The sequence below is a fragment of the Mobula hypostoma genome, chromosome 6 (genome assembly GCF_963921235.1).
Source record: "Mobula hypostoma chromosome 6, sMobHyp1.1, whole genome shotgun sequence".
Taxonomy (NCBI): domain Eukaryota; kingdom Metazoa; phylum Chordata; class Chondrichthyes; order Myliobatiformes; family Myliobatidae; genus Mobula; species Mobula hypostoma.
In genome coordinates, this window is record NC_086102.1 from 87,680,069 (window position 1) to 87,702,197 (window position 22,129).

At 50.7% G+C, this 22,129-nt stretch overlaps 1 protein-coding gene across 1 annotated transcript in view; it reads right to left on the minus strand.

Annotated features, from left to right (window-relative positions):
- The window catches only part of gpalpp1 (GPALPP motifs containing 1), a 68,323-nt gene that overhangs the window by 11,855 nt on the left and 34,339 nt on the right, over positions 1–22,129 (minus strand). Inside the window, exons 3-4 of the mRNA XM_063051159.1 lie at positions 4,818–4,919; positions 1,996–2,083 (exon numbers count right to left, since the gene is read on the minus strand). Coding sequence (XP_062907229.1) covers positions 1,996–2,083; positions 4,818–4,919 — 190 coding nt within the window. The remainder of the gene's footprint in view (positions 1–1,995; positions 2,084–4,817; positions 4,920–22,129) is intronic.

Sequence of the window (22,129 nt, forward strand, 5' to 3'; positions counted from 1 at the left end):
ACATTGCTTACGGAATACGTTGTAGGAGAATGTGAGATAGGGAACATTAATAGTACAGATTTTTAATTAAAATGGGTTGTTGCTGATGTTTAGAGGGATCTGGGTGTCTTTTCAATTGAATCACCTAAAGTTAACGTGCGGAAAGTGAAGAGAATGTTCACTTTAACTACAAGAGAATTTGACTACAAGAGCAAGGATGTCTTGCTCCAATTACTTAAGGTACTGGAATATTTTATTTCCTAGGTCTGGTCTCCCTACCTTTACACGTGATAAAGTGGCAGAGGTTTAACCAATTGACTTGTAGAACAAGGGAGTTCGTTACATGAAGCAAACTGGGCCTGTACTTTCTTAGATTGAGAAAAACGAGAGGGGATCTCATTAAAAGGTACAACATTTTTACTGCCCTTGACAAGGTAAACACAGGGATGATATTTCCCCTGGCTAGGGTATCTGAAGTTAGGGCTCACAATATCAAAATAAGGGACCGATCTTTCGGGACAAAAGTGAGAAGAAATATCATCACACAGAGGGCAGTGAGTCTTTGTAATTCTCAATACAAAAGGCCTGTGAAGGCTTATTGCTTAAATATTAACAGAATCAAGAGATATGATGTTAGTGGCTCAGATTTGACTTACTTACTTACTTACTGCCTGGTACGCTGCTGGCATCCAGGGCAGCAATAAAGATCCTCCGTCTCTGTCTGTATAGAAGAATTCTTCACTGCTGTTTCTGTCACAACTTCTTTGAGCAGACTGGGTTGTTCACCCTGAGCTGAACCCTTGAACCTGGAGAACTGGTGGACCACTCTTAGTCTGGCCTCTACCCTTTGGCCTGTTTGGCATGGGTGACCCTACCAACAGCCAAAGCACAAGGCCCTGACTCCAGCAAACATAGCTCTCCAGGTCATTGAGCAACGCAAGCCTCCAAACCACGACAAGGTTGTGGTCCTCTTGGAGGGCTCAGATTTTAAAAATTAAGCATATTCATATTGAATGACCAGTAGGCACAAGATGGCTGAAAGCCTATTCATGTTTCTATTCCTTTTGCTTTAAATCCATTAATCCTAAAATTGTGGACTACCCCACTGTCTCATCTTCTCAGCATCAACCCGCCCTGAGCCCTCACTGTGGAATTCACAGAAATTTATGAAGTAGAAAGCCTCGGGGCCTATTGCAATACAGCCAGCCAAAGCGGAAACCTCGATTAATCCCATTTCCCAGATCTTGGCCCACTGGCCTGGAGGTTGGAGGTTACAGTAGAAATGGCAAGTACACATACATTGCTGAGGATCACACCAATATAGAAGTGATGCTAGGTGGCCAAATTGCTAGGAAAAATAATAATTCATGTTATGATATAATGACAATTTTATTAATTACCAGAATATGACATTTTGATTGCACAGTACAAAAGGGAACTGGGGTTTTAATTTATATCCTTTCCTGGTTTTTCAGGTCTCTATCCTTAAAAAGGTCTCATATACCCACTGTACCTCGACCTACATCTCAAGTCTCTTGTAAAAACTGCTCCATAACAAGCAAAGGCCACCCTCAGCCCTGAAACTAATCCTTGATTTACATCTCAAGCCTCTTGCAAATAAGGCCCCCCCACCTTGAAACGAATCCTTGATCTGCATCTCAAGCCTATTGTAAAAACTGCTCCATAACAAGCAAAGGCCATCCTCCCCAACAACCCTGAAACAACGTTCCTTTGATTTGAGTCAATATCCACTTTAAACACTGGGAAAGAATCAGAGAAATAGTAACTGCTCTTGCTGTTTGCTCTCTCTTTTATTAATCTGCTGTAAGTATATTGGGAAACAACAGTTCAAAGTAAGTTGAAGGAGGAATAATAATCTGTATTTTACCCTGCTCAGTCAGCAAAATAATGCAGCAAAGTGACAGAACATTTAGCAGATGAGTAGATTTGATATGAGATCAGATGCACCTAACATTGCAATGTTCAAAGTTTTGAGGGCTGACCTTTGTTACTTACCAGCATATTTAAAGTTGAAGGTACAGCTAGTTCTGTTTCTTTGTCCGACTTGCTGAAGCCAGGTGGTAGTGCAGGGCCTATTAAAGGACTAAAAATAAGGAGAAACAATCAAACATAATGAGGTCAAAGTCCCATTTCACTATCAGTCTTTTGCAAGGGTCTCCTACATCAGGTCAGTAAATCTGCAGATGCAAGACCACTTTGCCTCCAGGTTTAGAATATAACATATCAACATTGAAACAGGGATGCCAGGTGTTTCATTTTCAAGCTTGGTATGCAGTGGAGTTGCCAGTCAAGGTCAGAAATGGTAACTTTCACCTATATCCAAGGTCCTAACCAAACCCCCATGGAGAACACATGCTCATGCAAGTGCTAATGTTTTCTAATTAAAGATATCATTATGATGAGAATGACATCTTACAATCCTAGAAGATTTTTATCATTACCAAGTTTAGATTATTTACTTCGTTGTCAGGGAAATACTCCAACATACGATTGTGCATGTACAAACCACACACAAGTGTTCTGGACGGCTATGATTCCGGATTTATGGTTAAGAGTTAGACTAAGCCCAGATATGGCTGTTGCAAAGTATCACTTCACAGTATTTGTAGTTATGGAGCACTACAACACAGAAACAAGCCCTTCAACCCATCTGGTCCATGGTGACCCGTTATTCTCCTAGACCCATCAACTCACACTGGGAACAAGGCCCTCCATTCCCCTCCCATCTGTGTATCCAAATGTCTCTTAAATGTTGTAGTCAAACGCGCATCCACCACCCTCTGAGTGAAGAAGTTCCCCCTCAGATTCTCCTTGAAAACTTCACCTTTTACCTTCATCTATGACCTCTGGTTCTAGACTCATTCAACCTCAGCAGAAAGTTTGCCTGCATTCACCCTAGCTACACCCGTCATAATTTTGCATACTTTTATCAGATCTCTCCTTGTTCTCCTACGCTCCAGAGAATAAAATCCTAACTTATGTAACCTTTCCCTATAACTCAGGTCCTTAAGTCCGTGCAACATCCTTGTAAATTTTCTCTGTACTGCTTTATTCTTATTGATTACAATAGTACAGAGAAAATGGTCCTGTAGGTAGGTGACCCGAACCACACATAACTATCCAAATTTGCATCTTATACAACTTTAATATAACATTCAACTCCTGTACTCAGTACTTTTATTTATGAAAGCCATTGTGCCAAGACTCTCTTTGCAACCCTATCTACATGCGACACCACTTTCAAGCAATTATGGACCATTATTCCCAAATCCCTTTGTTCCATTGCATCCTCAGTGCCCTAACATCTCACGCTTGTCTGCATTAAATTCCATCTGCCACTTTTCAGCCCATTTTTTCATCTGATCTAGCCTTCCTCTTTCACCACTATGCTCCAATTTTGGTGTCAACCACAAATTTGCTGATGCAGTTATCATCCAATTCATTAATGTAGATGACAACCAACAATAGACCCAGTACCAGTCCCTGTGGCATACCACTAGTCAAAGTGTTAAATCCAATTTACCACCCTTTTGTGAATGCCAAGCAACTGAGCTGTCTGGACCAGACTCCCATGCATGACTTTGTCAAAGGCCTTGCTAAAGTCCATGTAGATGACATACACTTTATTTCATCAACTTTCCTGGTAACCTCCTTGAAATATTCTGTAAGGTTGGGTAGACACAGCCAATCACGCACAAAACCATGTTGAGTATAGCTAATCAGCCCCCATCTATCCAAATACCTATATGAGGTCATTCTTACCCTGGCCATTAGACTCTATAATGAATCAAATTCCTGGTGGCCAACCATTTTAATTCCTATCTCCATCCCCGTTCTGACATGTCAGTCCATGGCCTCCTTTTCTGCTATGATGAAGCCGCTCTCAGGATGGAGGAACAAACTCTCATATCCTATCTATGTAGGCTCCAACCTGATGACATGAACATCGATTTCTCCTCCTGGTATTTTTTTTCTTTTTCCTTTGCCTCTCCCCCTTCCCTCTTTTCTATTCCTCAGTCTGGCCTCTTACCCCTTCTCCTCACCTGCCTATCTCCTCCCCCGGTGCCCTTCCTCCCTCTGGTCCACTCTTGTCTCCTATCAGATTCGTTCCTCTCCAGCCCTTTACCCTTCCCAGACACCTGGCTTCACCTATCATCTTCCAGATATCCTCCCTCTCCTTCCCTCACCTTTTCATTCTGGTATCTTCTCTCTTCCTTTCCAGTCCTGATGAACTGTCTTGGCTCAAAATGTCATCTGCTTTATTCATTTCCATAAATGCTGCCTGACCTGCTGAGTTCCTCCAGCATGTTGTGTGTGTAGCTCTAGATTTCCAGTATCTGCAGAATGTCTTGTGTATAACAAATAAACTCTTTTCGGGCTTCCTGCTGGGTACAGGTATCGATTTTAATGGACATTTCGATGACAAACTCTGCCATCTTCATCAGCCCAAGAAGAGTTCAATTGTCATATATGTCAGGAAAGCACTAGATCATTTTTCTGTTGTGTATGGGTTGTAAGTGTTTTGAAACATCCTAAGACTGTGAAAATGGCAATAAGTAAACAAAGTTTTGACCCTGAACTGGGAACCACCACACTGACGACCACAGGAGGATTTGTCATTCAGCCGGAGTCCCAAGTGCTTCAGCAAGACCATTCGCTTCACGCCAACTGATATTAAATGGTAATCTGTCACTGATGTCCACAAGCCAGCCGAAATACAATACTTGTCATTTTAGATGTTGGTGGCAGAAGGACTGAAACTACTGGGTAAAGCAGTGCAACATAATAACAGCACCATTCGCTAAATCTCTTTTTACCGGTCAGGTGACTGTGCTCTTTTTGGAAATCCAGGGGGGAGAGCAGGACCAAAGAATCCATCACTGTTATCTTCAAACTGGGAAGAAGCAGACTGCTTGCATCTTGGGGAAAAAAAGACAACATCAACATCAATATCAGACAAATAAATTAATACTGTAATGCAGTAACATTATACATAACTGCTAGGCACACAGTGACACTGCAGAAACAGAGCTACATTCAGCAAATTCACCAAGCAACCAAGATTGAACACAGCAACGTCACGATACAACTGTTACTGAACAAAGCATCACCAGCACTCAACGAGAGCTGCCTGCCACATTGGCATCACACAACTTGTGCAGGAAGTAACATCACTAAACAAACAATACTATAAGCAACATAAAAATGATTCCATGAGGAAACATCACCACTAAATTGATGAAGTACGCAACATCACCACATAACTTATGCAGTAAGTAGCAGCATCACCAATATCTATGTATCGACATTACAACACAAATCACAGCATGCACATCAGAACACAACCTTATCACATGAACCACGCTGTCTGCCAATCGTATGACTTTAACTTGTCAAAGCTATCACTATATGTTGCAACAGCATTACACAATTGCTACTTGACCCGACGGCACCATGCAACCGCTGGTGAAGTGAGTATCACACAGCCACATTCAAATGCAAGGCATCACCGTTTATCAGCTAATAGTGTGAGCAGTGCACTGTACACAGCGCCATCAGCTCATACTCTGCATTGCTACAGAACTGATACTGTACACAGCAACGCCACATAACCAGGACAGCACACGTCAGCACATCGTTGACACCGCAGCAACAAGTATTTCTCAGTCAGTCCCTCGGTCAAGAATGAACTGCAACTAATCTGATTTTGTGGATTCCAAGCAGGCTAATATTCTCTGTAGAAACCTCAAATCTTTCCACAGATGAGGATGACGTAAGCGGTTACTAATGGAGTTGTCCCTCCTTGACACAGCTCTGACCATCTCTCCACCCGCAATTCGCAGCGTTTCTCTCCCTTTCTACCCCTACCCTCACTCTCTTTGATCCGCCACTCTCACCATTTTGTCCTCCTCCTCATTGATTGTTCTCTTGTACACTCCCTCTCCTCCCCAGGTCTTGTATTCTTTCCCCCAGACCTCACTCTTTCTCTCTCTCTCTCAGGACCCAGTTCTCACTGCCCTTTCCCCTGCCATCCAGCTCCCACAAATCACCCGAATCTGGTTACAACAATGTAATGCCATTGAGTGGTGTGATGATGCCGACAGCAGAATACGCCTTGAATTACTCACTTACAATTGACTTTTTATGGCTCAGTAGTAGTAGTAACACAGTAACACAGTGTTAGTAGTAGTAGTAGTAGTAACACAGGCTATTGTTAAACAGGGCACTGGTGAGACCACCTCTGGACTGCTTTGTTCAGTGTTAGACTCCTTGTTTAAGGAAAGAGGTTAAAGCATTGGAAGTTCGAATGTTACCCGAAAGGGGCAGTTCGCCCCATGAGAAAAGGGGAGAGAGGCTAAACTTCCTATCAGCTGGAGTGCAGAACAGACAAACAATCCACACATGCTGCATCGCCAAACCATCTGTAACATATCACCGTGCAGTGATCTCCAGAGTCCATGTCACGTACACCATTTCCACAGTCCACACGGTCATTACAAATTCTAGGCATCAACTGGATGGCCATGCAATCTCCATCTAATACAGATTGCCACCATTCATACCACAGAAGGGATGACCCCACATTGGAATGTCACAGTCTGCACCATTTCTGGATCACCATGCACAACCCACGCAGAACACTGGATCACCACACGCAGTCTGTGCAGAACACTGGATCATCACACGCAGTCCGTGCAGAACACTGGATCACCACACGCAGTCCACACCGAACACTGGGTCACCACACGCAGTCCACACCGAACACTGGGTCACCACACGCAGTCTGCGCAGAACACTGCGTCACCACACGCAGTCTGCGCAGAACACTGCGTCACCACACGCAGTCTGCGCAGAACACTGCGTCACCACACGCAGCCCACCCCGATCACTGGATCACCACACGCAGCCCACACGGAACACTGGATCACCACACGCAGTCCGCACCGAACACTGGATCACCACACGCAGTCCATGCAGAACACTGGATCACCACACGCAGCCCGCACCGAACACTGGATCACCACACGCAGCCCGCACCGAACACTGGATCACCACACGCAGTCCGCACCGAACACTGGATCACCACACGCAGTCCGCACCGAACACTGGATCACCATACGCAGCCCGCACCGAACACTGGATCACCACATGCAGTCTGCACCGAACACTTGGTCACCACACGCAGTCTGCACAGAACACTGGATCACCACACGCAGCCCGCACCGAACACTGGATCACCACACGCAGTCCGCACCGAACACTGGATCACCACACGCAGTCCGCACCGGACACTGGATCACCACACGCAGTCCGCACCGAACACTGGATCACCACACGCAGTCCGCACCGAACACTGGATCACCACACGCAGTCCGCGCCGAGCACTGGATCACCATACGCAGCCCGCACCGAACAGTGGATCACCACATGCAGTCCGCACCGAACACTTGGTCACCACACGCAGTCTGCACAGAACACTGGATCACCACACACAGTCTGAGCAGAACACTGGATCACCACACACAGTCTGAGCAGAACACTGGATCACCACACGCAGTCCGCACCGAACACTGGATCACCACATGCGCGCGCGCGCACACACACACACACACAGAACACGGGATCACCACACACAGTCCGCACCGAACACTTGGTCACCACACGCAGTCCACACAGAACACTGGATCACCACACACAGTCTGCACAGAACACTGGATCACCACACACAGCTCACACCAAACACTGGATCACCACACACAGTCCCGCACTGAACACTGGATCACCACACACACACTCCACGCCAAACGTTGGATCACCACACACAGCTCACACCAAACACTGGATCACCACACGCAGTCTGCGCAGAACACTGCGTCACCACACGCAGTCTGCGCAGAACACTGCGTCACCACACGCAGCCCACCCTGATCACTGGATCACCACACGCAGCCCACACGGAACACTGGATCACCACACGCAGTCCGCACCGAACACTGGATCACCACACGCAGTCCATGCAGAACACTGAATCACCACACGCAGTCCGTGCAGAACACTGAATCACCACATGCAGCCCGAGCAGAACACTGGATCACCACACACAGTCTGCACAGAACACTGCATCACCACACACAGACTGCACAGAACACTGGATCACCACACACAGACTGCACAGAACACTGGATCACCATGTGCAGTCTGCACCGAACACTTGGTCAACACACGCATTCTGCGCAGAACACTGAATCACCACACACAGTCTGAGCAGAACACTGAATCACCACACACAGCCCGAGCAGAACACTGCATCACCACACACAGACTGCACAGAACACTGGATCACCGCACACAGTCTGCACAGAACACTGGATCACCACACACAGACTGCACAGAACACTGGATCACCACACACAGACTGCACAGAACACTGGATCACCACGTGCAGTCTTCACCGAACACTTGGTCAACACACGCAGTCTGCGCAGAACACTGGATCACCACACACAGTCTGAACAGAACACTGGATCACCACACGCAGTCCGCACCGAACACTGGATGACCACACACAGTCCGCACCGAACACTGGATCACCACACACAGTCCGCACCGAACACTTGGTCACCACACGCAGTCCACACAGAACACTGGATCACCACACACAGTCTGAGCAGAACACTGGATCACCACACAGTCTGCGCAGAACACTGGATCACCACACAGTCTGCGCAGAACACTGGATCACCACATGCAGTCCACCCCGATCACTGGATCACCACGTGCAGCCCACACCGAACACTGGATCACCACACGCAGTCCGCACCGAACACTGGATCACCACACACAGTCCGAGCAGAACACTGGATCACCACACACAGTCTGCACAGAACACTGAATCACCACACACAGACTGCACAGAACACTGGATCACCACACACAGTCTGCACAGAACACTGCATCACCACACACAGACTGCACAGAACACTGGATCACCACACACAGTCGGCACAGAACACTGGATCACCACACACAGACTGCACAGAACACTGGATCACCACACGGTCTGCACAGAACACTGGATCACCACACACGGTCTGCACAGAACACTGGATCACCACACACAGACTGCACAGAACACTGGATCACCACACACAGTCTGCACCAAACACTGGATCACCACACGCAGTCCATGCAGAACACTGAATCACCACACGCAGTCCGTGCAGAACACTGGATCACCACACACAGTCTGCACAGAACACTGGATCACCACACACAGCCCGAGCAGAACACTGAATCACCACACACAGTCTGCACAGAACACTGCATCACCACACAGAGACTGCACAGAACACTGGATCACCACACACAGACTGCACAGAACACTGGATCACCACACACAGTCTGCACAGAACACTGCATCACCACACACAGTCTGCACAGAACACTGCATCACCACACACAGACTGCACAGAACACTGGATCACCACACACAGTCTGCACAGAACACTGAATCACCACACACAGACTGCACAGAACACTGGATCACCACACACAGTCTGCACAGAACACTGCATCACCACACACAGACTGCACAGAACACTGCATCACCACACACAGTCTGCACAGAACACTGGATCACCACACACAGTCTGCACAGAACACTGAATCATCACAGACTGCACAGAAAACTGGATCACCACACGCAGTCCGCACCGAACACTGGATGACCACACGCAGCCCGCACCGAACACTGGATCACCACATGCAGTCCGCACCGAACACTTGGTCACCACACACAGTCTGCACAGAACACTGGATCACCACACACAGTCTGAGCAGAACACTGGATCACCACACGCAGTCCGCACCGAACGCTGGATCACCACATGCGCGCGCACACACACACACACACAGAACACTGGATCACCACACACAGTCCGCACCGAACACTTGGTCACCACACGCAGTCCACACAGAACACTGGATCACCACACACAGTCTGAGCAGAACACTGGATCACCACACAGTCTGCGCAGAACACTGGATCACCACACAGTCTGCGCAGAACACTGGATCACCACATGCAGTCCACCCCGATCACTGGATCACCACGTGCAGCCCACACCGAACACTGGATCACCACACGCAGTCCGCACCGAACACTGGATCACCACACACAGTCCGAGCAGAACACTGGATCACCACACACAGTCTGCACAGAACACTGAATCACCACACACAGACTGCACAGAACACTGGATCACCACACACAGTCTGCACAGAACACTGCATCACCACACACAGACTGCACAGAACACTGGATCACCACACACAGTCGGCACAGAACACTGGATCACCACACACAGACTGCACAGAACACTGGATCACCACACACGGTCTGCACAGAACACTGGATCACCACACACTGTCTGCACAGAACACTGGATCACCACACACAGACTGCACAGAACACTGGATCACCACACACAGTCTGCACCAAACACTGGATCACCACACGCAGTCCATGCAGAACACTGAATCACCACACGCAGTCCGTGCAGAACACTGGATCACCACACACAGTCTGCACAGAACACTGGATCACCACACACAGCCCGAGCAGAACACTGGATCACCACACACAGTCTGCACAGAACACTGCATCACCACACAGAGACTGCACAGAACACTGGATCACCACACACAGACTGCACAGAACACTGGATCACCACACACAGTCTGCACAGAACACTGCATCACCACACACAGTCTGCACAGAACACTGCATCACCACACACAGACTGCACAGAACACTGGATCACCCCACACAGTCTGCACAGAACACTGAATCACCACACACAGACTGCACAGAACACTGGATCACCACACACAGTCTGCACAGAACACTGAATCATAACACACAGTCTGCACAGAACACTGCATCACCACACACAGACTGCACAGAACACTGGATCACCACACACAGACTGCACAGAACACTGGATCACCACACACAGTCTGCACAGAACACTGGATCACCACACACAGTCTGCACAGAACACTGGATCACCACACACAGACTGCACAGAACACTGGATCACCACACACAGTCTGCACAGAACACTGGATCACCACACACAGACTGCACAGAACACTGGATCACCACACACAGTCTGCACCGAACACTGGATCACCACACGCAGTCCATGCAGAACACTGAATCACCACACGCAGTCCGTGCAGAACACTGGATCACCACACGCAGTCCGCACCGAACACTGGATCACCACGCACAGTCCGAGCAGAACACTGGATCACCACACACAGTCTGCACAGAACACTGAATCACCACACACAGACTGCACAGAACACTGGATCACCACACACAGTCTGCACAGAACACTGCATCACCACACACAGACTGCACAGAACACTGGATCACCACACACAGTCGGCACAGAACACTGGATCACCACACACAGACTGCACAGAACACTGGATCACCACACAGTCTGCACCGAACACTGGATCACCACACGCAGTCCATGCAGAACACTGAATCACCACACGCAGTCCGTGCAGAACACTGGATCACCACACGCAGTCTGCGCAGAACACTGGATCACCACACACAGCCCGAGCAGAAAACTGGATCACCACACACAGTCTGCACAGAACACTGCATCACCACACACAGCCCGCACAGAACACTGCATCACCACACACAGACTGCACCGAACACTGGATCACCACATGCAGTCCGCACCGAACACTTGGTTACCACACACAGTCTGCACAGAACACTGGATCACCACACACAGTCTGAGCAGAACACTGGATCACCACACACAGTCCGCACCGAACACTTGGTCACCACACGCAGTCCACACAGAACACTGGATCACCACACACAGTCTGAGCAGAACACTGGATCACCACACAGTCTGCACAGAACACTGGATCACCAGTCTGCGCGGAACACTGGATCACCACATGCAGTCCACCCCGATCACTGGATCACCACGTGCAGCCCACACGGAACACTGGATCACCACACGCAGTCCGCACCGAACACTGGATCACCACACACAGTCCGAGCAGAACACTGGAACACCACACACAGTCTGCACAGAACACTGCATCACCACACACAGACTGCACAGAACACTGGATCACCACACACAGTCTGCACAGAACACTGCATCACCACACACAGACTGCACAGAACACTGGATCACCACACACAGTCTGCACCGAACACTGGATCACCACACGCAGTCCATGCAGAACACTGAATCACCACACGCAGTCCGTGCAGAACACTGGATCACCACACACAGTCTGCACAGAACACTGAATCACCACACACAGACTGCACAGAACACTGGATCACCACACACAGTCTGCACAGAACACTGCATCACCACACACAGACTGCACAGAACACTGGATCACCACACACAGTCTGCACAGAACACTGGATCACCACACACAGACTGCACAGAACACTGGATCACCACACACAGTCTGCACAGAACGCTGAATCACCACACACAGATTGCACAGAACGCTGGATCACCACACACAGTCTGCACAGAACACTGAATCACCACACACAGACTGCACAGAACACTGGATCACCACACACAGTCTGCACAGAACACTGCATCACCACACACAGTCTGCACAGAACACTGCATCACCACACACAGTCTGCACAGAACACTGCATCACCACACACAGACTGCACAGAACACTGCATCACCACACACAGTCTGCACAGAACACTGAATCACCACACACAGTCTGCACAGAACACTGGATCACCACACACAGTCTGCACAGAACACTGCATCACCACACACAGACTGCACAGAACACTGGATCACCAGACACAGTCTGCACAGAACACTGGATCACCAGACACAGACTGCACAGAACACTGGATCACCACACACAGTCTGCACAGAACACTGAATCACCACACACAGACTGCACAGAACACTGGATCACCACACACAGTCTGCACAGAACACTGGATCACCACACACAGTCTGCACAGAACACTGCATCACCACACACGGTCTGCACAGAACACTGGATCACCACACACAGTCTGCACAGAACACTGGATCACCACACACAGACTGCACAGAACACTGGATCACTACACACAGTCTGCACAGAACACTGGATCACCACACACAGACTGCACAGAACACTGGATCACCACACACAGTCTGCACAGAACACTGGATCACCACACACAGTCTGCACAGAACACTGGATCACCACACACAGACTGCACAGAACACTGGATCACCACACACAGTCTGCACCGAACACTGGATCACCACACGCAGTCCATGCAGAACACTGAATCACCACACGCAGTCCGTGCAGAACACTGGATCACCACACACAGTCTGCACAGAACACTGGATCACCACACACAGCCCGAGCAGAACACTGAATCACCACACACAGTCTGCACAGAACACTGCATCACCACACAGAGACTGCACCGAACACTGGATCACCACACGCAGTCCGCAGCGAACACTGGATCACCACACACAGTCCGTGCAGAACACTGAATCACCACACACAGCCCGAGCAGAACACTGAATCACCACACACAGTCTGCACAGAACACTGCATCACCACACACAGACTGCACAGAACACTGCATCACCACACACAGTCTGCACAGAACACTGCATCACCACACACAGACTGCACAGAACACTGCATCACCACACACAGTCTGCACAGAACACTGAATCACCACACACAGTCTGCACAGAACACTGGATCACCACACACAGTCTGCACAGAACACTGCATCACCACACACAGACTGCACAGAACACTGGATCACCAGACACAGTCTGCACAGAACACTGGATCACCAGACACAGACTGCACAGAACACTGGATCACCACACACAGTCTGCACAGAACACTGAATCACCACACACAGACTGCACAGAACACTGGATCACCACACACAGTCTGCACAGAACACTGGATCACCACACACAGTCTGCACAGAACACTGCATCACCACACACGGTCTGCACAGAACACTGGATCACCACACACAGTCTGCACAGAACACTGGATCACCACACACAGACTGCACAGAACACTGGATCACTACACACAGTCTGCACAGAACACTGGATCACCACACACAGACTGCACAGAACACTGGATCACCACACACAGTCTGCACAGAACACTGGATCACCACACACAGTCTGCACAGAACACTGGATCACCACACACAGACTGCACAGAACACTGGATCACCACACACAGTCTGCACCGAACACTGGATCACCACACGCAGTCCATGCAGAACACTGAATCACCACACGCAGTCCGTGCAGAACACTGGATCACCACACACAGTCTGCACAGAACACTGGATCACCACACACAGCCCGAGCAGAACACTGAATCACCACACACAGTCTGCACAGAACACTGCATCACCACACAGAGACTGCACCGAACACTGGATCACCACACGCAGTCCGCAGCGAACACTGGATCACCACACACAGTCCGTGCAGAACACTGAATCACCACACACAGCCCGAGCAGAACACTGAATCACCACACACAGTCTGCACAGAACACTGCATCACCACACACAGACTGCACCGAACACTGGATCACCACACACAGTCCGTGCAGAACACTGAATCACCACACACAGCCCGAGCAGAACACTGGATCAACACACACAGTCTGCACAGAAGACTGCATCACCACACACAGTCTGCACAGAACACTGCATCACCACACACAGACTGCACAGAACACTGCATCACCACACACAGACTGCACAGAACACTGGATCACCACACACAGTCTGCACAGAACACTGCATCACCACACACAGACTGCACAGAACACTGCATCACCACACACAGTCCGCACAGAACACTGCATCACCACACACAGACTGCACAGAACACTGGATCACCACACACAGACTGCACAGAACACTGGAGCACTACACACAGCCCGAGCAGAACACTGGATCACCACACACAGTCTGCACAGAACACTGCATCACCACACACAGCCCGAGCAGAACACTGGATCACCACACACAGTCTGCACAGAACACTGCATCACCACACACAGACTGCACAGAACACTGCATCACCACACACAGCCCGAGCAGAACACTGGATCACCACACACAGACTGCACAGAACACTGGATCACCACACACTGTCTGCACAGAACACTGCATCACCACACACAGACTGCACAGAACACTGGATCACCATGTGCAGTCTGCACCGAACACTTGGTCAACACACGCAGTCTGCGCAGAACACTGGATCACCACACACAGTCTGAACAGAACACTTGGTCACCACATGCAGTCTGCACAGAACACTGGATCACCACACACAGTCTGAGCAGAACACTGGATCACCACACGCAGCCCGCACCGAACACTGGATCACCACACGCAGTCCGCACCGAACACTTGGTCACCAGACGCAGTCTGCACAGAACACTGGGTCACCACACGCAGTCTGCGCGGAACACTGGATTACCACACAGTCTGCGCAGAACACTGGATCACCACGTGCAGCCCACACGGAACACTGGATCACCACACGCAGTCCGCACCGAACACTGGATCACCACATGCAGTCCGCACCGAACACTTGGTCACCAGACGCAGTCTGCACAGAACACTGGGTCACCACACGCAGTCTGCGCAGAACACTGGATCACCACACACAGTCTGCGCAGAACACTGGATCACCACACGCAGTCTGCACCGAACACTGGATCACCACATGTGCACACACACACACCGAACACTGGATCACCACACACAGTCCGCACCGAACACTTGGTCACCACACGCAGTGCACACCAAACACTGGGTCACCACACGCAGCCTACGCAGAACACTGGATCACCACACACAGTCTGCACAGAACACTGCATCACCACACACAGACTGCACAGAACACTGGATCACCACACACAGTCTGCACAGAACACTGCATCACCACACACAGACTGCACAGAACACTGGATCACCACACACAGTCTGAGCAGAACACTGGATCACCACACACAGTCTGCACAGAACACTGAATCACCACACACAGACTGCACAGAACACTGGATCACCACACACAGTCTGCACAGAACACTGCATCACCACACACAGACTGCACAGAACACTGGATCAGCACACACAGTCCGCACCGAACAGTGGATCACCACACACAGTCTGCACAGAACACTGAATCACCACACACAGCCCGAGCAGAACACTGGATCACCACACACAGTCTGCACAGAACACTGAATCATCACACACAGACTGCACAGAACACTGGATCACCACACACAGTCTGCACAGAACACTGCATCACCACACACAGACTGCACAGAACACTGGATCACCACACACAGACTGCACAGAACACTGGATCACCACACACAGTCTGCACAGAACACTGGATCACCACACACAGTCGGCACAGAACACTGCATCACCACACACAGACTGCACAGAACACTGGATCACCACACACAGTCTGCACAGAACACTGGATCACCACACACAGACTGCACAGAACACTGGACCACCACACACAGTCTGCACCGAACACTGGATCACCACACGCAGTCCGTGCAGAACACTGGATCACCACACACAGTCTGCACAGAACACTGGATCACCACACACAGCCCGAGCAGAACACTGAATCACCACACACAGTCTGCACAGAACACTGCATCACCACACACAGACTGCACCGAACACTGGATCACCACACGCAGTCCGCACCGAACACTGGATCACCACACACAGTCCGTGCAGAACACTGAATCACCACACACAGCCCGAGCAGAACACTGAATCACCACACACAGTCTGCACAGAACACTGCATCACCACACACAGACTGCACCGAACACTGGATCACCACACACAGTCCGTGCAGAACACTGAATCACCACACACAGCCCGAGCAGAACACTGGATCAACACACACAGTCTGCACAGAAGACTGAATCACCACACACAGACTGCACAGAACACTGGATCACCACACACAGTCTGCACAGAACACTGCATCACCACACACAGACTGCACAGAACACTGGATCACCACACACAGTCTGCACAGAACACTGCATCACCACACACAGACTGCACAGAACACTGGATCACCAGACACAGTCTGCACAGAACACTGGATCACCAGACACAGACTGCACAGAACACTGGATCACCACACACAGTCTGCACAGAACACTGAATCACCACACACAGACTGCACAGAACACTGGATCACCACACACAGTCTGCACAGAACACTGGATCACCACACACAGTCTGCACAGAACACTGCATCACCACACACAGACTGCACAGAACACTGGATCACCACACACGGTCTGCACAGAACACTGGATCACCACACACAGTCTGCACAGAACACTGGATCACCACACACAGACTGCACAGAACACTGGATCACCACACACAGTCTGCACAGAACACTGGATCACCACACACAGACTGCACAGAACACTGGATCACCACACACAGTCTGCACAGAACACTGGATCACCACACACAGTCTGCACAGAACACTGGATCACCACACACAGACTGCACAGAACACTGGATCACCACACACAGTCCGCACCGAACACTGGATCACCACACGCAGTCCATGCAGAACACTGAATCACCACACGCAGTCCGTGCAGAACACTGGATCACCACACACAGTCTGCACAGAACACTGGATCACCACACACAGCCCGAGCAGAACACTGAATCACCACACACAGTCTGCACAGAACACTGCATCACCACACAGAGACTGCACCGAACACTGGATCACCACACGCAGTCCGCACCGAACACTGGATCACCACACACAGTCCGTGCAGAACACTGAATCACCACACACAGCCCGAGCAGAACACTGAATCACCACACACAGTCTGCACAGAACACTGCATCACCACACACAGACTGCACCGAACACTGGATCACCACACACAGTCGTGCAGAACACTGAATCACCACACACAGCCCGAGCAGAACACTGGATCAACACACACAGTCTGCACAGAAGACTGCATCACCACACACAGTCTGCACAGAACACTGCATCACCACACACAGACTGCACAGAACACTGCATCACCACACACAGACTGCACAGAACACTGGATCACCACACACAGTCTGCACAGAACACTGCATCACCACACACAGACTGCACAGAACACTGCATCACCACACACAGTCCGCACAGAACACTGCATCACCACACACAGTCTGCACAGAACACTGGATCACCACACACAGACTGCACAGAACACTGGATCACTACACACAGCCCGAGCAGAACACTGGATCACCACACACAGTCTGCACAGAACACTGCATCACCACACACAGCCCGAGCAGAACACTGGATCACCACACACAGTCTGCACAGAACACTGCATCACCACACACAGCCACAGAACACAGACAGAACACTGCACAGAACACTGCATCACCACACACAGCCCGAGCAGAACACTGGATCACCACACACAGACTGCACAGAACACTGGATCACCACACACTGTCTGCACAGAACACTGCATCACCACACACAGACTGCACAGAACACTGGATCACCATGTGCAGTCTGCACCGAACACTTGGTCAACACACGCAGTCTGCGCAGAACACTGGATCACCACACACAGTCTGAACAGAACACTGGTCACCACATGCAGTCTGCACAGAACACTGGATCACCACACACAGTCTGAGCAGAACACTGGATCACCACACGCAGCCCGCACCGAACACTGGATCACCACACGCAGTCCGCACCGAACACTTGGTCACCAGACGCAGTCTGCACAGAACACTGGGTCACCACACGCAGTCTGCGCGGAACACTGGATTACCACACAGTCTGCGCAGAACACTGGATCACCACGTGCAGCCCACACGGAACACTGGATCACCACACGCAGTCCGCACCGAACACTGGATCACCACACACAGTCCGCACAGAACACTGGATCACCACACGCAGCCCAACCGAACACATGATCACCACATGCAGTCCGCACCGAACACTTGGTCACCAGACGCAGTCTGCACAGAACACTGGGTCACCACACGCAGTCTGCGCAGAACACTGGATCACCACACACAGTCTGCGCAGAACACTGGATCACCACACGCAGTCTGCACCGAACACTGGATCACCACATGTGCACACACACACACCGAACACTGGATCACCACACACAGTCCGCACCGAACACTTGGTCACCACACGCAGTGCACACCAAACACTGGGTCACCACACGCAGCCTGCGCAGAACACTGGATCACCACACACAGTCTGCACAGAACACTGCATCACCACACACAGACTGCACAGAACACTGGATCACCACACACAGTCTGCACAGAACACTGGATCACCACACACAGACTGCACAGAACACTGGATCACCACACACAATCTGCACAGAACACTGCATCACCACACACAGACTGCACAGAACACTGGATCACCACACACAGTCTGAGCAGAACACTGGATCACCACACGCAGTCTGCACCGAACACTGGATCACCACATGTGCACACACACACACCGAACACTGGATCACCACACACAGTCCGCACCGAACACTTGGTCACCACACGCAGTGCACACCAAACACTGGGTCACCACACGCATCCTGCGCAGAACACTGGGTCACCACACACAGTCTGCACAGAACACTGCATCACCACACACAGACTGCACAGAACACTGGATCACCACACACAGTCTGCACAGAACACTGCATCACCACACACAGACTGCACAGAACACCGGATCACCACACACAGCCCGAGCAGAACACTGGATCACCACACAGTCTGCACAGAACACCGGATCACCACACGCAGTCTGCGCAGAACACTGGGTCACCACACGCAGTCTGCACAGAACACTGGATCACCACACAGTCTGCGCAGAACACTGGATCACCACATGCAGTCCACCTCGATCACTGGATCACCACGTGCAGCCCACACGGAACACTGGATCACCACACGCAGTCCGCACCGAACACTGGATCACCACACACAGACTGCACAGAACACTGGATCACCACACACAGTCTGCACAGAACACTGAATCACCACACACAGACTGCACAGAACACTGGATCACCACACACAGTCTGCACAGAACACTGGATCACCACACACAGTCTGCACAGAACACTGGATCACCACACACAGTCTGCACAGAACACTGCATCACCACACACAGACTGCACAGAACACTGGATCACCACACACAGTCTGCACCGAACACTGGATCACCACACGCAGTCCATGCAGAACACTGAATCACCACACGCAGTCCGTGCAAAACACTGGATCACCACACACCGTCTGCGCAGAACACTGGATCACCACACACAGTCTGCACAGAACACTGCATCACCACACACAGACTGCACAGAACACTGGATCACCACACACAGTCTGCACAGAACACTGAATCACCACACACAGACTGCACAGAACACTGGATCACCACACACAGTCTGCACAGAACACTGCATCACCACACACAGACTGCACAGAACACTGGATCAGCACACACAGTCCGCACCGAACAGTGGATCACCACACACAGTCTGCACAGAACACTGAATCACCACACACAGCCCGAGCAGAACACTGGATCACCACACACAGTCTGCACAGAACACTGCATCACCACACACAGACTGCACCGAACACTGGATCACCACACGCAGTCCGCACCGAACACTGGATCACCACACACAGTCCGTGCAGAACACTGAATCACCACACACAGCCCGAGCAGAACACTGAATCACCACACACAGTCTGCACAGAACACTGCATCACCACACACAGACTGCACCGAACACTGGATCACCACACACAGTCCGTGCAGAACACTGGATCACCACACACAGTCTGCACAGAACACTGCATCACCACACACAGACTGCACAGAACACTGCATCACCACACACAGTCTGCACAGAACACTGCATCACCACACACAGACTGCACAGAACACTGGATCACCACACACAGACTGCACAGAACACTGGATCACTACACACAGCCCGAGCAGAACACTGGATCACCACACACAGTCTGCACAGAACACTGCATCACCACACACAGCCCGAGCAGAACACTGGATCACCACACACAGTCTGCACAGAACACTGCATCACCACACACAGACTGCACAGAACACTGCATCACCACACACAGCCCGAGCAGAACACTGGATCACCACACACAGACTGCACGGAACACTGGATCACCACACACTGTCTGCACAGAACACTGCATCACCACACACAGACTGCACAGAACACTGGATCACCATGTGCAGTCTGCACCGAACACTTGGTCAACACACGCAGTCTGCGCAGAACACTGGATCACCACACACAGTCTGAACAGAACACTTGGTCACCACACGCAGTCTGCACAGAACACTGGATCACCACACACAGTCTGAGCAGAACACTGGATCACCACACGCAGCCCGCACCGAACACTGGATTACCACACGCAGTCCGCACCGAACACTTGGTCACCAGACGCAGTCTGCACAGAACACTGGGTCACCACACGCAGTCTGCGCGGAACACTGGATTACCACACAGTCTGCGCAGAACACTGGATCACCACATGCAGCCCACACGGAACACTGGATCACCACATGCATTCCGCACCGAACACTTGGTCACCAGACGCAGTCTGCACAGAACACTGGGTCACCACACGCAGTCTGCGCAGAACATTGGATTACCACACAGTCTGCGCAGAACAGTGGATCACCACATGCAGTCCACCCCGGTCGCTGGATCACCACGTGCAGCCCACACGGAACACTGGATCACCACACGCAGCCCGCACCGAACACTGGATCACCACACGCAGCCCAACCGAACACTGGATCACCACATGCCGTCCGCACCGAACACTTGGTCACCAGACGCAGTCTGCACAGAACACTGGATCACCACACACAGTCTG